The sequence below is a fragment of the Nyctereutes procyonoides genome, unplaced genomic scaffold (assembly GCF_905146905.1).
Source record: "Nyctereutes procyonoides isolate TBG_1078 unplaced genomic scaffold, NYPRO_anot_genome, whole genome shotgun sequence".
NCBI lineage: Eukaryota > Metazoa > Chordata > Mammalia > Carnivora > Canidae > Nyctereutes > Nyctereutes procyonoides.
The window spans coordinates 25547630-25563724 of NW_026575140.1; the positions used below are offsets into that span (position 1 = coordinate 25547630).

The following is a 16095-nucleotide window of genomic DNA, read 5'->3' on the forward strand; positions in this document are numbered from 1 at the left end:
ATTAAAACAAACAACTATTTAACTTCTTGTAGCACAAAAACAGGAAAATCTTAATTCTTTCTACTTAAAACACTGTCCCTGCATAAGGACTGCAGCCCACACCCTCAAATATAGATATTTCTTATTTCTTTCTTTTCTTATTTCTTATTTCTTTTCTTATTCTGAACTTAAGAAGTATATTTTTCTGAGGAGTTTGTTTTCATCCCAATCTTTTTAATTACTTTAACAGGATGAATAAAATTGAATGATAAACTCAAAAATTTGTAGTAAAAATGAAAAATCTGCCTTTTTTGACCACAAGAGAAGAGATGAGGGGGAAGTCTGACTAGAATGAAATGATGGGCATTGAATTTGGGAGCATGTGATTGGGAAGCGTACTGAATCACTCGTGTATTAGTAACACTTATTATTTAGGCTGGGTGGTAAGGAACGGGGTCATCCCTTTATTAGTCTTGACATATTTTGATATATCTTAAATATGAATAAATCTTTAAAAAAAATCCCAATGAAAAGCCCAAATCTAATTCTAATCAGTTAGAATTAATGACATCTGAGAGAACATTTAGTCCCTGCAAAATTGTTCTGTGAGTGCTCACAATGTAATACTCCTTCCTTCACTCATACACTCATCTATCCATCAATATTTCAGTAAATGCCAACACTTAGATATTATTGTACTCCAGGTATGAGGTTGTAAGCTAACCCTGAAACAGCAGGCCAGTGACACTGAGAGATCTGCTGATTCTGTAGTGGGCAAACCAATTGGAAGCGAAACTTGTCTCAGAAACTTACGAGTCTGGTGACTTTGAGTAGCCACTGCCAAAGAGGCTGCGCAGAGAGCGTGGCGGTGAGATCTTGGCATCCCGGGAGTAGAAGACCATGCACACGTCCTTGGTGATGACCGCTGGCTGGATGCAATGATCCAACTGAAAGCAGAAAGGAGCGGGCTCCAATTAAATGCAGACAGAACATCTGTGTCAGGACTCTGCACCTGCACAGTTGGAAAGCTGGTCCCAGAAGTGGGGGCTGGAAGATTTTAGCTCTACCAATTACTTCAACAGCAGCTTAGCAGATAATAAATGCAAGATGAGGAAGCAGTCCTTGCAGCTCCTTTATTTTTCCCAAATTAAAAAAAAAATTTTCTGAAATAATGGCCATAATTATTTATTATGTGCAAGCCATGTTCTAAATGCTTTTATATATGACCTCTCCACATCTTCCTGAGGCAAATGCCATCATTATTACCCCTGTTTCAGAGATGAGGGAATTGAGGCACAGACAGAGTCTCTGTGGAAGGATATGCTGGCAGTAAGTGGCAGCACAGGGACCTGAACTCAGGCTAGTTCCAGGGTCTGGGTTGTTAATTGCTCCTAGGCTCTGCCCACAGCTACAAAAACAAGAGATGAAGTTCTCTTAAAATCATACCTTTGGTCACCAAAACTGAAGTTATAACAGAAGCCATATGACTTTTTTTTTTTTAAGTTTATGTATTATTTTTTTTTCAGTAATCTCTACACGCAACGTGGAGCTTGAACTCACAACTCCAAGATCAAGAGTCACACACTCTTCTGACTGAGCCAGTCAGGCACCCCATTGTAGGGCTTTGTGATTACAGAGACTAGGCACAGAATCTAATACAATCAGAACAGTAGCAGTTTACAAAAATCAGTGAAACTTTCGTCCTCATTTCCTGCAGTAATCTGCCCACTGTTCAAGTCTAGCCATTTGTGGTGATTTAGGTTCAGAGTCTCCTCACCTCTAAGTATGCGGACAAGGTCATGTAGATCTTTTCCCCATAGGGCGTCACTCTGTTCAGAAGGAGAGAGTTATGGAGGGAGCTGTCCCACACGGCCTCGAAACGGTAGAAAGTCCTGAGGTCAGAAAGGCAAGAGGGAGTCATTCAAAGAAGCTGGGTCATCTTAGTCCAGGTACTCTCACTGTCAATAACACTACTGAATCTTACACCAACAGACACTTGCAATGTATCGAAATGTGAGAGTGGAGCCTTTATCCCCTAGAAGGAAAAGGTAGGCTACCAGTTTCTAGCCCCACCCCCCACCCAGAAGCACTTAGCTATGCTTTTTTTTTTTTCTGGACGAGCCTGCTTCTCTGCCTATAAACAAAAAACCAAATCAATCAAAGTGATTAAGATGAAAAGGATAAGTGCCTATAGACAAAAACTGAAGGAAGAAAGCCTAAATAAGCTCCTCTGTCAGTCAACAAAGAGAGAGCAGGAAGCCAATCCTCAGGAGCTCATAAGCCTGTCTTGACATCACAGTCCAGTTCTGCTGAGCCTCAAAAATGTCACAAATTCCTGCGAGGACTGATGGACTAAACAGGCAGAATAATTTAAGTACAGAGAATCTAATTTTAAATAAAAGGATAAGAGGCTATTCTTACTGATGTTTCAGTAGAATGATTTTAATACCAAAGCTGTATAACCATTACTTGTTACTTTTCAAAAAAAATCCACATGAAAGTTAATCTTACGTTTCAATAACAACCAGAAGCTTGATTTAATAAGCACCTATAAACTATTTTTTAAGTTGCCCTAATATCTTCCTTTTTTCCTACTGGTAAAACCCCTTAGACCTGACCTGACATTATAGACCAGCCCCCAACTCTGCCCGCAGGTGTGCCCGCAGGTTCCTTAACAAGTGTCTACACCTGCACAGTGCATGTTCCATCACTACTGGCTCTCACCTGGTTCAGCCAGAGTTTCTGTACACTTTACTTCCTTTTATGTTCCTCCTTACTCCTTCCCAAATGGTAACCTTGCTAGTGCTGTCTTTTCTAGATTTCCTATGAGACAAATAACTTCCCTAAATCAGATGAAGAGAGATGGGAAAAGACTTACTTCACTACTGAACGAGGACTTTTTCCTACCCCCCAAAGAATAAAATAGATAAGACAAGCAGCTCTGACAGCAGAAAGAGAAATGTTTAAAAATAAACAACCTATTTCTCACAGACTCAGCTGCCCAAGTAGCTGAACTGGTCTCTACTATCTCACAGGACAAAACAATGAAAACAGTGAATAATTATGCAAAGCTACAGAGCAACAAACCTTCAAGTTTCTGACACAGAGAGGACAAAGAGAACAGAATATCCAGCCTGAGATTCTATATGAAAGATGGGGGGTAACATTCTAATTTGTAATCTAGCAGAGGAAAAGCTGAAGGTGCGTAAGAATAAAACGGACAAGTTTAGTAAATGGAATGGGAAAAGAACTCTACCAATTACTTAAGAAGCTGTGTGTGAAATTGTACACACATCAGGAAAAGCCAAGGGCACAAAGGGTGCACGATAAGGTGTTGCTCTATCCTAGGTCTGCATGGGGAAAAATAACTAAATTAACATAGTAATCTAAGCAACATAAGACATAAAGCATTCTGATAAATTAGAATCTTTATTTGCAAAAAGCCAACAGAAAATACCTAGGCATATCCTTATCAAGAAAGAGCCTGCAAAAACATAGAAAAGGCTTTTGTTAGTACAGAAAAAAACAAAACAGAAAAAACAAAAAACAGTAACGGAAAGGAAAAAAGAGAAAAAAATTAAAAAGGCAAATTTGTTAAGCAAAGTGAATCTAAGTGAACAATTAACAGAGAACTCCATGGGGTACAATTTGATAGACAGCTTATAATGACATGGGTCCCTCTCCTGAGACATTTAATTAAGGAAAATGTTGGGCATGGAAGGGATGGTGGACACCACCCCTATTAAGACCCCATCTGCAGGTGACTCAGTACTGGCAAGTAGGAAGCTGCTGTGGAATTGAGGGAAAACCCAGTCAATTAGGTAACACAGGTGCAGGACTGGGAAGAAAAGCAGCTGTGACCCTTGTGGGCTCCACACCATGAGAGCTCTCTCATAGATGTATGTACATCTCACACCCAAAGTGGAGTTACGTTCAACTTTAAACATTAAACTTTAGGCAAATAGAACAAAAGCTCTCTTAACCAAACTCCACTTAGCAACTTGCCAAATTAACTTATGCTGTGTTCCTAAAATATAAAGACGGATATCTATTTTGCACTGAGCATCCTAAACTAGTGGTATCTCATCTACCCAGACAGTTTGCTCCCAGGAGCTGAGTGGCGTGAGTGTGTGCTTATCAAGTATCAATAGTATTTGGCCCTGAACCTGTTTATACTGTACTTATTATAATCGTTTAATTTAATCAAATATTAGGCAAATCCATGAAACATGAGGGCAAAAATAATCTTTATTTAGTGTGAAACATAACTAAGTCGAACATTTTTGTTTATTTATTTATTTAGTTTTGAGAGAGTGAGAGAGCGCCAATGAGCAGGGGGAGAGGTAGAGAGAGAGAATCCTAAGCAGGCTCCACAGTCAGTGCAGAGCCGGACAGAGGGTTTGATCTCATGACCCTGAGATCATGACCTGAGGCCAAAATCAAGAGTTGGTCACCCAAATGACTAAGCCACCAAGGTGCCCCAAGTTGACCATTTTTAAAAGATGTGATAACTGCTGAGTTGTGTAAAAACAGCTGTTAAGCTTGGGTGTCATCAGTGTTTTAAAAAAAGGGGGCAGGGCAGCCCCAGTGGCGCAGCGGTTTGGCGCCGCCTGCAGCCCAGGGCGTGATCCTGGAGACCCTGGAACGAGTCCCACATCGGGCTCCCTGCATGGAGCCTGCTTCTCCCTCTGCCTGTCTCTCTCTCTCTGAATGAATAAATAAATAAATAAATCTTTAAAAAAAAGGGGGGGGGCAAATAGTAAGATTTCAAGAATAAATGATAAAAGTTCTAAGGATTTTTGCATTTATTTAGTTATTTTTAAAGATTTAAAAATTTATTTGGTGAGGAGAGAGAACAGGCACAGAAGGAAAGGAAGAAGCAGACTCTCCACTAAGCAGAAAGCCCAATATGGGCCTCAATTCCAGGACCCCAGGATCATGACCTGAGCTAAAGGCAGACACTTAACCAACCAAGCCACCCAACTGCCCCTAAAGGATTTTGCAAGAAAGACAACCAGAAGTACAATAATTAAGCCTATAATTAAAGGGAAGGCCCTGGCCCTACAGCAAGAGCTTGACAAATTAATATGCTTATATAGCTTAAAGTATTTAAAGTATATATCTTTTTATTATATTTGACTTTAACCAATTTTTTTGGTTAATTAACTCTAAACTTCTACTGTGAAAGATAAGCTCCTTCTAACAAAAGCCAAATTAATCTCCTAAGCATCTGACTCGTGGCTGGGTATGAATCAGAGGACTTTTGAAGATTACTTTAATGTAGGCAACAAGCATTTCAAGCAAACATCATTGTTCTGTGTATTTCGCTGAGTATTCTAGAGAAATTTAAAATATATTTCTCATAGTTGCAAAGAAAATATGAATGCCAGCTGAATATCTGCCATCAACATCCAACTGGAGAAAATACCATGTGGGGTTAATGCTGTCTTCAGAGAAACAGGATTGTTCACGATTCTGCCCAGGAATAGACCAGGAAGGGCCAGAGCACACTTCTTTACCTCTGCTACCACTCCCAAACGTGTACACCCTCATATTCCTTCCCTCTCTCTCTCACAGCTCCTCCTACAGGCAAAAAGCAAACAGACGTTTGCTTTTTCTTTTTTTTTTTCTTTCCTATGCAAAACTCCAACACAAGGAAACAATGGAAAAAAATTAAGGCTGCCCCAAACTTTTAATCCTGTTTCTTCCTTTTGTCTCATTTTTCCTCTCCCTCTTTACAACAGAGATGTGAGCACATTCTTCAGGAACAGACGTATACGGAATTCCTCCTATAATGCAAAGGCAGGGTTCTATGCCAACATCAGAACATGCAGCCACCTCTGCTTCCCAGCCCTTACCACATAAAGGAGTGAAGTCTCTGTGCACAGTAAGAGGGAGATAAGAGGGCCCCAGCAAATTTATCTCCAGTTGGACATGGGAAAGCAGACTGGCTATGTACTTTATGCACTGTCATCACTTGATTATAAAATGGAATTTTAAGGGAAATTTAAAATTAAAAATAAAATAAAATTCATTATTTATAGCAGACAACCTTGTTCAGAAGAGTTTACCTATGTTAATTTATCACCTTTATGAGTAAATGAAAAGCAAACACTGAGACTCCTGGAACCTCTGCCGGCAGCAGCATAGGCTGAACATGAGAGGGTTCGCTATACCTGGGAGGGCAGGTTTCCATGACACTGAGGACCAACAGACCTTTCTCCACAGCAACCCCTTCACAGGAAAACAGTCTCAGCAACAATTAATTCCTACTTTTAAACCCTTGGGTAGTATGCTGCATTTTCTTTTTCTGTTCCTGTCTCTAAGACTGTGTTACATTCTACTCAAACTCCACACAGGATGGAGCATTTTCACTCCATACAGTAACTGACCCACATACACCTATCTCTAATTTTTTTTTTTTTAATTTACTTTTGGAGAGCAGGGTGGCAGGGAGGAAAAGGATGTCCTAAGTGAGAAAGGAATGCATTTCTGCACCTGAGCAGGGGTCACTGGTGAACAAGGAATCTTAACGGTGGAGCAATCAGCCCCCATAGGGCAGATGCCTTGCACTTACGTAGCGGCCCTACCTGCTGGAGTTGTGGGAAGACTTCAGGTACTTGGCAGAGATGATATTTAGAGAGAGGATGGCATCAACTGCAGCCTCATCCACCTCAGCCTTATTTCTGATCCGGCCTACAAGGAAGAATAAAGAAACTAGGACAGGGGTACACTTAAAAACACAACAAATTCATTAAGCTGAAGACAGACTTTTACACCTGGGTAACTTCAGGTGCTGGAAGGGTCATGTGGCTAACCACTGAGTGGTCCCCCACAATTCTCCATGTCGTCTTCCACTTACTTCCCACATTTAGTCAACTGTGAAACCTGACTGATTCTCTGTTCAAAGAGTTTCTCATATTCACCTCAACTTTTCTGTCCAACACCACCCCCTACTCACAAAGGTTATCCCCTTCCTGTCTGGAACACTGCAGTGGCCATTTCACTGGTCTCCTGGCTGCTCACTTCTCCCTCTCTCCAATCCATCCTACACTCACTTTACAGAATCTCCTTAAGCCACTGCCTTCATTATATCACTTTCTTGTTCAAAATTCTACAACCATTTTCAAATTACCATTAGGGGAGCCCTAAAGGATGTGCAGCACAGAGGTGAAGGGCACAGCCTGTGGAGCTGGACTGCCTGGGTTCCAACCTCATCTTCAACGCTTTGTCTGTGAGGCTCTGACACATTGTTCAACCTCTCTGAACCTTTGTTTCCTCATCTGTGAGGAAATTCTTCCCTCACGTGATTATTACAACCATGTTATATGTTCTTTTAAATATTTTTTTAAATTTATTCATGAGAGACACAGAGAAAGAGGCAGAGACAAAGGCAAAGGGAGAAGCAGGCTCCTTGAAGGAAGCCTGATGTGGGACTTGATCTCAGAACCCTGGGATCACACCCTGAGCCAAAGGCAGACAGACGCTCAACCACTGAGCCATCCAGGCATCCCAAACATGTTATATGTTTATGTTATGCTATATTAAATAAACTATTATTTTTAGAGCATTCAGGAATGTACTTGTCACAGAATAAGTACTACATAAGTGTTTGTTTTTTAAAAAATGGCACCTGGGTGGCTCGGTCAGTTATGACCTGCCTTCAGATCAGGTCATAATCCCAGGGTTCTGGGATTGAGCCCCACATCAGGCTTCCTGCTCAGCAGAGAGTCTGTTTCTCCCTCTCCCTTTGCCTGCTGCTCCCTCTGCTTGTGCTCTCTCTGTTAAATAAATAAATACAATTAAAAAAATAAAGTTTGAAAACCACTGCCCTTGATAGAAGAGAGTATAATCTTCCTTCTAGGGATTCTTTTGAAACTTTTTAAAAAAATATTTTATTTATTTATTTATTTGAGAGGGAGAATGAGAATAAGCAAGGGGAGAGGGAGAAGCAGACTCCCCACTGAACAGGTAGCTCAACGTGGGGCTCGATCCCAGAACTCTGGGATCATGGCCTAAGCTGAAGGCAGACACTTAACCAATTGCACCATCTAGTTCCCACCACCGCCCCCACAGGTTCTTAATCTGGTTCACAGATACTCAAAGGATCTATGTATAGAATTCAGGAGGTCTGTGAGCTAAAAAAAAATACAACTTTATTTTCACAAACCTCTGACTGAAATTTGGCACTTCCTTCAATTACGAAGGGAGGGGACAATCCACAGGAAAATCAGCAATACCCGTGACTGTCTCCAGTAGAAATTATAGAAGTTTTCACATCATACTGAGATAAAATATCCTGACATTCATCCCACTCTGATAAAATTTGACCCACTGCTTCTTTAATGCACTTAATGCATTAATATAAAGAACAGTTTATATTATAAATTTGTTTGGTATTTGAGCAATTTCAGTACCACTGGTTCCCTTTGTAATCCCATGTACCCTTGAACAACACAGGTATGAACTGCATGGGTCCACTTGTACACAGATTTCTTTCTTAGGGCTGCATGACAGCCCAAATCAAGAGTCAGACATTTAACCTACTGAGCCATCCAGGTGCCCCCTATTTTCTTAAAATTTTCTTTTCTCTAGCTTACTTTAAGAATATAATATATAACATATAAAACATGTATTAACTGACCAAGTTATTGGGAAGGCTCTGGTGAACAGGCTGTTAGCAGTTAGGTTCTGGGGAGTCAAAAGTTATAAGGGAATATTCAACTGTGCTTCTAACCCTCATGTTGTTTAAGGATCAGTAATACTTTATTTCCTTGTTTGTTTATTTTTATTTATGAGAGAGACAGAGAGAAAAGCAGAGACACAGGCACCAGGAGAAGCAGCCTCTCTGTGGGGAGCCTGATACGGAACTCTATCCCAGGACCCTGGGATCAGGCCCTGAGCCAAAGGCAGATACTCAACCACTGAGCCACCCAGGTGCTCCTGTTTTCTTTCTTTTCTTCTTTCCTTCCTTCCTTCTTTCCTTCTTTCTCTCTCTTTCTTTCTTTCTTTCTTTCTTTCTTTCTTTCTTTCTTTCTTTCTTTCTTTCGGTGCCCCTGTTTTCTACATTTAAAAACATAGTTCTAAAAAAATAAAATAAAAAAAATAGTTCTAAGGGCTTCGCCACTGCCAAAGGGGTTCGTGGCAATAAAAGATTCAGAATCCTGCCTTAGACTCTAAAGCTTATATGGTTTAGTCAATTTTTTCTCTTCATCATGAGATCCGGGCAGGGTTTCTAGCTATTTGCATACTAGACACATTCTGGACACTCTTACTCAAGATGTTTCTGTGTGTGGGAAACAAGACAAAACATGAAAATGCTCTCATATTTCTCCTGCATCTATTCAGACCCTCTGGATCCTTTCTGTTGTTAATTCTCAGTACAGATATTTCTCACTTGTTCTCATTTTGGCACGTACTAATCAAACTGCTTATTTGTTATTTTTTAAAAAGTTTATTTATTTATCTAAGTGCTCTCTACACCCAGTGTGAGGCTTGAACTCATGACACTGAGATGAAGATTGCATGCTCTACCGCCTGAGCCAGTCAGGCACCCCAAACTGTTTTAAACGTACATACATTGTTTCCTCAATGAAAATTCAAATTCACAATGAGCAGAAACTTTTCTTATGCCTTTTCAGAGCCTCTAGAACCATTCCCACAGTAACTGAGTAAAATAATGGCTGGTTGAATAATATATTCCTAATGATGGAGGCTGAGAAATAAGAGTAGTTTCAAACTCAAGGCCACATATTCTCCATACTCTGTGTTCTCCAGTACTCTTTCCACATATTCCCCATGTTCCTCTAAAAAGCCTGGCTGCATCCTCGGCTAATGGAATGTACTCACCTACCACTAGCTCACGAACATCTTTCCAATGGAGTTCACTCCCCTTCTCATGGATAATGGTCACTGTGATCCTTCGCTGGATGCCCTACATAATGGAGGAGGGTTGCAGTTTAGTGGGATAATCTATGATTTCCTCTTGTGTGTTGTTTTCTGGGTTGCATGATACAGGATTGGGTAAGAGGAGAGATGTGGAGAGAGGGGGAAATGCTGTCTCCACTGTTACTCTAAACCAAGGGATATATCAGGAGCTGAGGAAGAACCAGGTTCTAAACATGGCTTTAAGAACAGATGACCAAAAAAAAAAAACAACAGATGACCAGATCGTGTGACTCATAATATACAACCCTCAGCTCCTATGCCCACCTGGGTCATAAGCATTTTTTTTAAGATTTTATTTTTAAGTAATCTCTACACCCAGCGTTGAGGCTTGAACTTACAGTAACCCTGAGATCAAGAGTCACCTGCTCCACTGACTGAGCCAGCCAGGCACCCCAGACAGGCCTTTTTGAGCACTGACTAAATCTACTTTTGATTTACCAAAGGAGGATCTACATTTCATGCCTAGATATTTAGTCCATTGTAACTTCCAACTTCTAACACTATTAAGAACTTTTAAGCAGTTTCCAAACATGAAAACCGTATACAAGAAAATAAAATTGTATAAAATGACATAGGAGCTGCATGAATTATAGTAATTGAAAAAAACAAAGTCTTTTTCAAAATAGGTCTTCTAAAATATATTTATATATATAAGCAAGGGTATAATATAAGCCAAGGTCTGAGAAAAAAACAAACATACAAAAAAAAAAAAAAAACAAAAAAGAATGACAATGTCTTTTCAATTCCCAAATCTACTTAAAATAGAGAGGAAAAGCAGAGAAACAGAAAGAGTTCTGTGTTGGTCCTCTCCCAGGCCCTTTCTGGTTCCCTGGTTAGTACCTGGTGAAGCAAAAATGTCCCCTGGCAGGGCAAGCCTGCTGTGTGGTCAACCACAGCCGGGATGTACCTATAAGAATAGAAATGGCATGAGAAAGCAGTTAGATGGGATGCTTGCACTGAGTGCCACCTCATCTGTAAGGTCCTCCCTGTTGCTACAGCCCACATGGTCTCTGTTTCTCCTGTCTTCCTCACCATCTGGGCACTTCATCACACAGTCATTTCCATTTAATGAACCTTTTCGCTTATCAATGTCATATCACCCTCACTAGACCAAAGTGCTCACAGCACAGCAATATCTTTTGGCTCCATCCCATTCTCTTGTATAACACATATTCCATAAATAATGCACAACTGCAACAAGTGTCAAGAGAGAAGAAAGGGATCATTTCAGATTTTAGGTAGTTTTTAAGAATCAGAAAGGAATGAACTCAGCAGTAGACACATTATTGTGGTCTCCCTCAAATGGAAGTTATAATCACATTATAGATCTGTCTACAGAAAGTACAATTTCTTAAAGCAATGTCACTATTGACAATTAAATACAGAACTGATAGAATTATACTCTCATACACAGTAGGAACTCAGAAAATGTTCCATGGAGATGATCATGATGGCGGTACTCAGCATGCTGAGGATCATTAGGATAATATTTATTGCCTACCCTTTATATTAACTGACAAAGCCCCTTGCCTCTGTTTTGGAACAGGATCTTTTTTGTGTTTTGCCAAGCGCATTTTTAGAGACAACTCTGAACAACAATTACATTCACCTCTTACTCTAACACAGCTCACACAGAGAAAGTAAGCTGATGTTGATTATTTTGATCTAGGTTAATAATCCTCAACTGGGGGTGATCTGCAATGTCGAAGACATTTTTGGTTGTCACACTGGAGGGGAGGTGCTATTGGCATCCTGAGGGTAGAGGCCAGGGATGCCACTAAATATCTTAGAGTGCACAGGACAGCCCCCCAAGACAAAGGGTTATCCAGCCCAAAACAGTGCCAAGGTTGAAAAACCCTGGTCTAAAGAAACATTCTACCCCCAATCCTCTCACTGAGATTATTAAGGTAAGTTTTGACTATATTATGTACAATATACTTCTGATCCTTTTTGCTTTGCTGCTGATAAAACCCACTATGTAAGTTTTCTTTCTTCGTACAAAGTGCCAGTCTCCATGTTCTTGTTGCTGCTAACAAGGCAAATTATTATTCTGGACAGTCACTTCTTTGACAAACATCTAATTCAAAGAATAATAGCAATACCACCAAAAATTCAATTCAAAACTGGAATTCAACAGTATCAATGATTCTTTAATCTGAATATGAAAAGAGAGACTCAAAATTACATTTTCTAGTTCTGAAAAACTTTGCCTTTGCTTAAAAATTTTCATTTATTTATTTATTTATTTATTTATTTATTTATTTATTTATTTATGAGAGAGAGAGAGAGAGAGAGAGAGAGAGAGAGAGAGAGAGGCAGAGACACAGGCAGAGGGAGAAGCAGGCTCCATGCACCAGGAGCCCGACGTGGGATCTGATCCCGGGTCTCCAGGATCGCGCCCTGGGCCAAAGGCAGGCGCAAAACCGCTGCGCCACCCAGGGATCCCTGTTTAAAAATTTAGAAGGCTGGACTTACTCTCCTGTAGGCTCCAGTTCACTGATCTCAAACCAAACCAGAAGATCATACTTGCTCATGCTCTGGCCGAGGCTGGTTTTGCTCATGGTGTTTAACTTGGTGGCTGGAACTTGTAAAAGGTTTTAGAAAATGTCAAAATCTGGTCCAAGTCTACTTAGAAAAAGTATAAGCTTTTCTTCAAGGATACACTTAGGAAAGGCAACAAGAGTCAAGGCTAGATTTCAATGTAGAAGACCCAGATAAACATCGCCATCAATAATACTAGCATCTCTAGATTCAGAGAACCGGGGAAAATGGAGAATCGACATCTTTCTCCTTATCAGCAAACAGTATCTATTGATAAGAAAACAGGTTTTGTGCAGAGTAAATGTGCACAAAATGTGAGCACATTTACTGTGAGCACATTTACTCTGCATAAAACCATTCAGAAACCTTCCTTAGACTCTCCTATTCTGTGGCATACTGAGCATGGAAATAATGTGGAAGAAACAATGTGGGTAAATAAAGTGTGTCGTCCCCCCCCCGCCCCCCAGGGTCTCCTCAAGGATGGAGGACATGAGAGAAGACCCATGCTCCAGCCCAGTGGTTCCCAAACCTCCCTGCACTTGGGAGTTGCCTGGGGATCTTAAAGCAAAGCCCAGGCAATTAAATCACAATCTCTAGAGGTGGGATCCAGTCCTCTGAGAGGGACTGAAACCCCTCCAGGTGATTCTAATGTGCACATAAGTTTAGGAACCACTGGTCTAATATGTAGGTACAGGATTCTATAAAATATGATCTCATGTTACATATTTTCTTCACATTTAAATTCCATATACTTAACTGTCCTGGTAAAATAAATTAGCCAGAAATGCAGTTATCTGTAAGAATTCCAGATTCTACATAGTAGGTATTTTGGAACACTACACAGAATTTCTAAAATCTGACAATACATAGAGCATTCTCTGTTCAGAACCTGGGAGCACTGGAGTGAGAGTCCAGTGACTTAGGATCTAATATTGTTCAACTGCTAACTATTATGTGGCTTTGGTTAAGTCATTTCATCTCTGGAAGTCTGTCTCTTCATCTTTAAAATATAGATCATAATATTTAGCCTGTTATCTTGAAAAGGTTATCATGATGACCCACTGACACAAAGTATCTAAAGGGGCCTTACGACTCATACAGTACTGTCAAATGTCAGCCTATCTGCTCTATTCACTCCAGCTGAATTTCACATGATTTGGTGCTGTTAGTCAAGAAAAAAGTGGTGCCACTGATTCTGGCAGTCATCTGAGGGCCAAAAAGCAAAATCAGAAGCCTTAAAAGAAAAAAATCTTTAAAGATACCATTGCAAAGAATCCAAATGAACAAACATAAGGCGCCCCACGCTTAGGGTGATGTGAAAGAGGCACAAGTAGAGGTGTGTTCTCACATCTCTCTGAAGAAAACGTATTCTTGACAATGTGCTAGACCCTAGATTTGGTTCAAGCAGCAAACAGCAATGCCAGTGTTTCATACACAGAGAGCCAGGCTTTGGGATCAGCCCGAGGATGGTTCTACGTCTAAGGCAGAGCTAAGTCAGCTACTAACCATCTCGTTTAGGTGCCCGCTCAATCTGGCAGCTGGGAACTGGAAGAAAGAGAAAAGGCGGCACTGTGTCTGCCCCATCCTGGAAGGTGGCAACGGCAGAGGAAGCAAGTGCACTGGCGTGCTCAGAAAACGTGTCCAACACATGCGCATTCACATAGCCAGATATGAGAAATCGAACCAGTTCAATCTTTCTCTCATGGTCTGAAGGCAGGATGGAGAGCATGACAGAGGTGGAGAAGAAATACAGGGTGGGGTGGGAAAGTGGCAAGTGGGCAATGAGGAAAAAGGATGAAAATAAAGAAAAAGCAAAACAAGATGAATGAACACGCAGAATACATCTGAGATGCAAAGAAATGCCCAGTCACCCAACAGTTAGGAGGTGTTACATATAAAGCAGCGAGATTTAGGAACAGGAAGTTTATCAAAATCTATAATAAGAAGACCAGAAAGTTGGGAGGGAAGGAACCCTATTGTTTCTTACTTCTTATTTAAATCAGAACCAAGAATTACAGTTCCTGCTGGACACAGGAATATGTATGGATACACGGAAGTGGAGTGGGCATTTGAAAATTATTTCTGTCTGAAAAGCCATCAGAATTAAGAGCCATGTCACCGAGAGAAGGGCTCACCTGGCTTGGAGAGCGGCATGGGTGGAGGGAAGAAGCGTCGAGATGGCTGAGGAGGGCTGCAAAGGAAGAGAACAAAGTTCAAGGCTGAGAAAGGGTCCCATGTTGACATCAACAGCACATTTAAATCCCCACTAGAAACATACCATTTGCACTTTCAGATGAGGCATAATATCAGATACCAAACACAATCCCACAGTGAAACTGAGGCTCACACATTTTAATAAAAGTCTCCTTGTGGGTCCTAGCTAGTAAGTGGAATACGAGAAATTTTCTGTTAACACTGACACTTTGCCATCACCTGAAAGCCACAATCATTGCTCTCCTCACCAACTGTGATGTTGTCTCTCTCCTCTTAGTGCTCATGCTTCCTAAGTTCTGGATGGTGAGGAAGAATTACACACAATCCTCATGTTACACCACCTCACTTTCTATCCTTTTTTTTTCCCCTCACTTTCTATCCTATTCAAAGTTTCTTCCTACAAAAGTGATGGTACTTCAGGTCAGCTAGGCAAAATTCAATGTGCTCTACCTATAATTAGTGCTTCGGTGGCTTAGAAAAAAGGTGGTGATGTTTCTAAGAGGAAACATCAGGTAACATAGAAAATTGTTCTTTAGTTATCTGAATCCCTTAAAAGATTTCTTCCTTCCCGGCAAGTGGCAATAACAGTAATAACAAGATCAACAAGAATCTTTGCTTATCTGGTCCAAACCTGTTAAGCTCCTGTCCTTGCAGATGAAGTGGGTGCTGCTGATAATGCCCAAAGACTTCAAATACTATCGGCTTGGTTTTGATATAGTCCACAAATGATTCAGTGACCTCCACTGCAATCTAGTAAGGAATAAAGCCAAGCTAGATTATGGACAGATTTACTATAACACATGTTTGCTACAATCAGAGTTTTAGCACTTTTGAGCACCTAGTATGTGCTGGGTATCTGACTCCGCAGGCCTCCCATACCAAGACAGGGGTTCCTCCCTGGTTTTCATTCTTTTCTCTTTTCTTTTCTTTCTCTCTCTTTTTCTTTTTTAAGTAGGTTCCATTGCCTGGAGCCCAACACGGGCTTGAACTCATGACCTTGAGATTAAGACCTGAGCTGAGATCCAGAGTAGAATACTCAACTGACTGAGCTACTCAGGTGTCCCTTCCTGGTTTTCATTCTAGGGCAACTTTACCAAGCTTTAGGCCTTCAAGAGCCTCCATCATCTGCCCTACTTGCTGCTCTTCACACACTTAGTGTTTTGGCACAAACTCACCTGCTGCTCCTCTTGCCTACGCTTCTCTCCATTGTGCCTGAGGTCTGGCCCAGGCTATAGCTCTGCCTGGAGGGCCTGCCCCTGTCTCTGTGCCTCTAAGTCATTCCCATACTTCAGGGCTTGCTTTAATAGTAACAACAGTGAGAAAAACATGACTGTTGACCAGGTACCTGGTATAATATCAAGTCTGACCTACCTTTTCTTATTACACTATATCCATCAGGAAGTTTCCCACTTC

At 40.8% G+C, this 16095-nt stretch overlaps 1 protein-coding gene across 4 annotated transcripts in view; it reads right to left on the reverse strand.

The window, feature by feature from the left end:
* Positions 1–16095, reverse strand: part of KIF1B (kinesin family member 1B) — a 151347-nt gene that overhangs the window by 13673 nt on the left and 121579 nt on the right. For all 4 annotated transcript variants that reach the window (XM_055306777.1, XM_055306773.1, XM_055306775.1 and 1 more), the window contains 8 exons: positions 15314–15432; positions 14604–14659; positions 12403–12511; positions 10768–10834; positions 9829–9913; positions 6570–6675; positions 1757–1871; positions 793–926 (listed from right to left, as the gene is read on the reverse strand). In XM_055306777.1, coding sequence (XP_055162752.1) covers positions 793–926; positions 1757–1871; positions 6570–6675; positions 9829–9913; positions 10768–10834; positions 12403–12511; positions 14604–14659; positions 15314–15432 — 791 coding nt within the window. The remainder of the gene's footprint in view (positions 1–792; positions 927–1756; positions 1872–6569; positions 6676–9828; positions 9914–10767; positions 10835–12402; positions 12512–14603; positions 14660–15313; positions 15433–16095) is intronic.